General features: G+C 39.7%; 1 protein-coding gene across 1 annotated transcript; it reads right to left on the bottom strand.

The window, feature by feature from the left end:
- Window positions 1-1,093: 1,093 nt before the first annotated feature.
- On the bottom strand, window positions 1,094-6,041 carry SYPL1 (synaptophysin like 1). The gene is given in 6 exon segments (XM_005148440.1): window positions 1,094-1,234; window positions 2,082-2,270; window positions 2,990-3,132; window positions 3,790-3,850; window positions 4,584-4,706; window positions 5,961-6,041. Coding segments are annotated over 6 exon segments (738 nt in total).
- Window positions 6,042-6,287: the final 246 nt, after the last annotated feature.

Genomic DNA, 6,287 nt, shown 5'->3' with positions numbered 1-6,287 from the left:
CACAAAGATGATGAAGGGACTGGAACACCTCCCTTATGAGGAGAGGCTGAGGGAGCTGGGTCTCTTTAGCTTGGAGGAGGCTGAGGGGTGACCTCATCAGTGTTTACAAATATGTAAAGGGTGGGTGTCAGGATGATGGAGCTAGGCTTTTTTCAGTGATGTCCATTGGTAGGACAAGGGGCAATGGGTGTAAACTGGAGCATAGGAGGTTCCACGTTAACATCAGGAAGAACTTCTTTACTGTGAGAGTGACAGAGCACTGGAACAGGTTGCCCAGGGAGGTTGTGGAGTCTCCTATGTTGGAGATATTCAAGGCCTGCCTGGACAAGTTCCTGTGTGATGTACTCTAGGTTACCCTGCTCTTGCAGGGGGTTGGACTAGATGATCTTTTGAGGTCCCTTCCAACCCTCGGGATTCTGTGATTTCTACAGTATCTGTAAGAGTCTAAGTTATCTATTGCACACAAATATGCACTCTTTGTTAAATTATTTTCTAGTGAAACTCTAAGATTTCTTGTTCAGATTGTCCTGAGCCATTAAGCAGTAATGACATATTAAACACAGAAGTAACATTCTTACGGATAGTTCTGTCAGATTTGATACAATAATCTGAATGGAATATCTGGAAATCTACATGTGGTGGCTGCAACTCTGATAGAGCTACAAGTTCTGCTCGGACAGCTTTTGTGATGCATCAGCAGCAGGAAGAACCTGAACTGCATTTTCACATGCCCTAGTTTCAATTACATTTCATTTTTCAGCTAAGGCTTGTTAGAACTGAAGAAGTTGCGTTAATAACCCAAATGCACTTGCTTCTCACCCACCCCTCCTACACGGCTAATTTAAGAATCTGAAAGGGCCAGTATCCAGATAACCTCAAATGTTTTGCTCTTCAAAACTGCAATAAAAGGCTGCACAACTTTGAAAGGTATAATATGTTTCAAGATAACACTTCAATTGGAGTATCTGAGACCTTATGTCAAGCCACAGTACAAAACAACTTTTTACAAAATATCATTAATTATTCTTGACATAAATCCTAATGGCTCCATGCTCTTGGCAGTATGATGTAAACCTGGCAGCACTTCAAAGTATCACCTTGTTTTTATACTCCTCTGAATATGATGTATGGCTGGACTTTGAGAAATTCTGTTTGGCTGGTTGTGCAGGTTGGTGTCCTTGTATACAAACCAAATATTTCCTTCCCTTAAAATCATATTAATCAAGTAAAATACCTGTAGGTTAGAAAAAAGGTGATAAGATTTTTAATGAAAAACAAAACAACAAAAAAAAGCCCAACGAAACCCTAGAATATAGCTTCAAGACAAGCCAGAAACACCTGCTGTCTTTGGCAGCTCTTTGACATGGACATTTCCTCATGCTTTAGAGTATTACAAGCTATTTTAACAGACTCTTTTAGAAATCAGATATTTCTATTTACTTTATCCTTTGCATGGAATTAGATAAATTCTTTCCAGTCACTCATCACCTCCGGAACACACAATTAAGTGTTACTGGGTCAATGAATAACAGCCAGAGTCTTGAAAAGTAGGATTCACTCAGAAGATCATAATAAATCTCATTTGCCCTACTGTGAAGACCTGTGAAGAGTTCTTTCTATGAACATGAGCTTTATACCTTTATATTACAGAGAACCTCTACTTAATATGTAAAAATGCTCATTTGATTAAAAACCTAGGTTCAGCACCAAGAGACAGAACAGGAGGCATAGTGTTTCCTCTTTACTTACATAAGCCAAGTCACCGCTTGTATGGTGCAGTAACATATTTTAAGGTGCTTTCGGCTACAGAAAAAATCCACTCAGATACAGCATTTCCAGACACATTTAACAGCTCCAGAGGCAAGTCCTACAAGTTATTTTCTCAAAGAAATTAAGAGAAACAAGTTTCCTTCTAAAGAAAAAAATGGTGTTTTACCAGTTTTAAAGAGCCTGAATGCCTGATAACACATAAAGCAATTCTAACACAAAGCAACACATGCAATAATAGAACAGGGCTCTCAGGTGCCATTGGCTTTTTTCTAACACATTTATTGTGCCCGTGTGGCAGAAGGCATATGTACCACAGACATATTCGGAGCTCCCATGGTGGTCACAGCAGCAAAATGACAAGTTGTTCCTAGTGTTTTGCAAGATTCAATTCCTAGAATAATGCTGGCTCCTGTGTACATTTTGATGTCAGCAAGCACCTTTGCCCAAGTGAAAGTACTGACTAGCCACAAAAAGGCTGTTATGACAGCGATAACCAAGTCCTACAAAAGAGAAGTACTCATTAGTAAGTTAAAAAATATTCATGAATATACATAAGAGACCAAGGCTGAGACAGCATCAATTAAATCACCAAAATAACTGCATCAGTGTGAATAGTCAAACATTTAGCTATTAACAGTGTTGTAATTACAACACGAGTTATATTCTGTACTGATCAGCTACAAAATTGTAAGCCTCTACACCTATCAAGCATAAGCAATTTTAACCTTTGTAAAAAATAATTTTTAAAATCAGATGTGTAGCACTTATGCTAAAAAAATTGAAGTTCTCTTGAGTGAAGTGACCAAAATTCACAAGATAACTATTTCCCTCTGCCAACAGCATCCACACAGCAGGTGCTCTGCACAGGGAAAATTCTCAGAGACTAAGAAAGGTTCCATCTATGGAACAATTGTATATTTGAATACATGAAACAAAATAAACGTTGTGGTGAAGACACTGTTCAGTTAAGAAGGTGGAGCTTCATTCTACTCTGCTTCAATAACCGCATAATGTATGATACCACTGATGTTCAAGATCTTTGGATCCCCTTTTCTGTTTGACTGCTGTAGTAACTGGTCTGAGATACTCTGTTCATGACCTATCTAACTTTTGGAGCTACTGAATATTCGTAAGTTATTCAGGTATTCTTGTATTAGCAGTATTTCTGATCTCCTTGTAGTTTCACAGGCAAGCATTAAAATATTTTAGTGCTACTTACTGTTAGTGGAAACCTCCTATTTTGGTCATACACATGTTTATATCTAATATATACCACAAGAGCTGCAATGCAGTAGAGGAATACCAACACTGCAAGTGCAATGAAGAACTGTGCAGAAGAGGAGAAGTTGGCTTCAAGGTAGAATCATAGAATCATAGAATAGTTAGGGTTGGAAAGGACCTCAAGATCATCTAGTTCCAACCCCCCTGCCATGGGCAGGGACACCTCACACTAAACCATGTCACCCAAGGCTCTGTCCAACCTGGCCTTGAACACTGCCAGGGATGGAGCATTCACTACCTCCCTGGGCAACCCATTCCAGTACCTCACCACCCTTACAGTAAAGAATTTCTTCCTTAGATCCAATCTAAACCTCTGCTGTTTAAGTTTCAATCCATTATCCCTTGTCCTGTCACTACAGTCCCTAATGAATAGTCCCTCACCAGCATCCCTGTAGGCCCCCTTCAGATACTGGAAGGCTGCTATGAGGTCTCCATGCAGCCTTCTCTTCTCCAGGCTGAACAGCCCCAACTTTCTCAGCCTGTCTTCATACAGGAGGTGCTCCAGTCCCCTGATCATCCTCGTAGCCTCCTCTGGACTTGTTCCAACAGTTCCATGTCCTTTTTGTGTTGAGGACACCAGAACTGTACACAATACACCAAGTGAGGTCTCACGAGAGCAGAGCAGAGGGGCAGGATCACCTCCTTTGACCTGCTGGTCACGCTTCTTTTGATGCAGCCCAGAATACGGCTGGCTTTCTGGGCTGCAAGTGCACACTGCCGGCTCATGTTCAAGACGAACATCAGACCAAGTACCACCACAGAAATTTGGGTCTGGTGCACTAAATACAACAGTATTCAACTTGCAAAGATTATATCCTTTGTGTAATTAGTGTTTGCTATACAGTAGAAACTTTACAGAGACCTGATTCACAGGAACAGTGCTTCAGCATTCTGGTTGCGCAAGTTCTCTAAAAGAAAATTTATGTTTGCATAATACATCAGTTATACAGCACAAAGACTTGTCAAGATATCTGATGACTGTTCCCCATCCTACACTGGGATATGCAATGGCAACTTTTAGGGAAGAATCTAATCTTTAGAGTAACTGAAGAAGGAAATCCTGATGTGGAAGGAGACATAGCATTATTTTAGAGACTGGCAGTTAAAGAAGGGGAGCAGGACATAAAAGGGACTGGGTTGCAATACAGCTTCAAAACCATACAAACACAAAGTTCAATAAACTTGCGTGACTAACAGTGACCAGCACAGAACCCTTTCACATTCCCACTTTCCCCTCTGAGTGTTATTACGGTGCTTGGTTTTTTGACCAAAATCTATACTTCTGAACTTAATCTAGTCTGGGCCTCCAAAGCAGCTACAAATTGATGAAGAAATAGGCTGTTAAAATTAATTGTATGTTTTTTCTTACTAGTTGATCTTCTTTTGCATTCATGCACCAGTAGAATAGAGCTTAATGTAGAGTGAAACAGCCTATTGCTATTTCTATCTACTTCTATAGGGCACTGACAATAGATGAGAAGGAAGTGAAAAATTTATAATTAGCATATAAGTGGCAACTGAAGACCTAATACTTACCTGAAAGGATAAGCAAAAGCAGCTGTAACTGTTTTGTTTACCATGCTTTGGCAGGAAACTAGAAGAGTAGTTCCACCTTGAAAGCCTCCACATGCGGCAAAAGCAAAGATGACAAATACCTATAGGAATTGATACAGAGACACATGAGTGCACACCACTGGATCTCCAAGGAAATAAACCCAACCTTTAGCTGAAATGGATAATGAAATCAAGAAATGAAAGAAAGCCTGGAAACCTAAAGTATTAAGTGATATCAAGAGATAATGCAAACGTTTTGGATTTTAGAAGCTCAAAGTGAGCAACGCCACTAAGAAAAAAAGCACATTTAAGAGTTTCTTGTTTATTTATCTTAACTCTAGAGCAAACTTCCTTGAAGAGAAAAGCTAGCACAGTACCTCTTGCAGTTGGTAAGGGAAGTATTTTTAGGAGTCCCAGAAATCCACAGCTGTAGATTAGGGCAGCTAGAAAATACACACTCAGGATATTGCACACCAGCATGACTAAGTAGCTCTTCTTTTCCCTTTGTTCACTAGCAATACCCTAAACCCCCAGCAATCAGAACACACATCACACAGCAGCACAAGTTACTATGACAAACTTGTAATTAGCATATAGATTTTATATATCTGGAGAACTGTTTCATGGTGGCGTTTCTAAAGCAGCTGGTGAGATGGCTTCTGATCTTGTAGGGGCCTGGCACAGAATTAAATGAGCAATGTCCAGTCCAGGAAAATGTACGCTATGGGACACTATCTATGCCCCCTACTCTCCATACATGAATCACACAACCCCCCCATCATGACCCATACATGCAGTGATGAGGGTTCAAGCCACCTTGATTAGCCTAGCTGCCTGAATAGCTGGCTCCTTAAAGGAGCAACACAGGAATATAAGCAAGAGGCAGACCAAGACAAAAGATGGAATATCTATTTGCTCATCATGTCTACATCCTCCATGCCCAAGAAAAAACTTTCCATATATGCCATATGAGTGGCATACAAAGTCATGGTTCAGCCTAGATGGATTCAGTAACTCCCTGCCCCTCATCCAGTCTCTCTCAGTAACTTTTTCTCTGTGTTCCTTCTTCCCTGTCTTCTACTTAAATGCTGTAAGTGATGTATCTCTGTAGAAATACACATAGGCATTCGTTTGATTCCTCTCCTTTCCCACTTGTCAGTTAGTTAAAAGCATTTCATTATTTAAAACATACTTCAAAAATGCACTCAGCCCTGATTGCTGTTTTTTCTCCTCCAAGTCTTTTCAGGTGTCATGCCTGGAATGGATGTACTCTGAACTATATACAGTGTTCTAGCTGTGGGATCATTAATTCAAAATTGGAAAAGGCTCTTAATTTTTCACTCCATATAACTTACCTCTCCCCGGCAGTTAAAAGTATTTTGGAGCAATTTTGCTAGTGGATTGCTTTCCAAAATTATATCAAACACATTAAACATAGATAGTACTTCTACAAGGCTAATTTTATAAGCTTGAAACGAATTCTGAATCAAATCTCTGCAAGGAAGAATTTAAGCAAGTATACTGTGTACTGTTTCAGAACACTGAAAAAGCCTGCGACAGAAAAAGAGAGTTATTTTGCATGGAAAATCAGTTCAGCTTGTAGAGAAAGTGACAGAGGTATGAAAATTGTATAACAAATGGGACAAAGGAGGAGTTGATAATAATGAATATAAATTAGGAGG

This window comes from Melopsittacus undulatus, chromosome 5, assembly GCF_012275295.1.
Source record: "Melopsittacus undulatus isolate bMelUnd1 chromosome 5, bMelUnd1.mat.Z, whole genome shotgun sequence".
Taxonomy (NCBI): Eukaryota; Metazoa; Chordata; class Aves; order Psittaciformes; family Psittaculidae; genus Melopsittacus; species Melopsittacus undulatus.
Note: the sequence above shows the minus strand (reverse complement) of the source record. Positions and strands in the feature narration are given on the sequence as shown.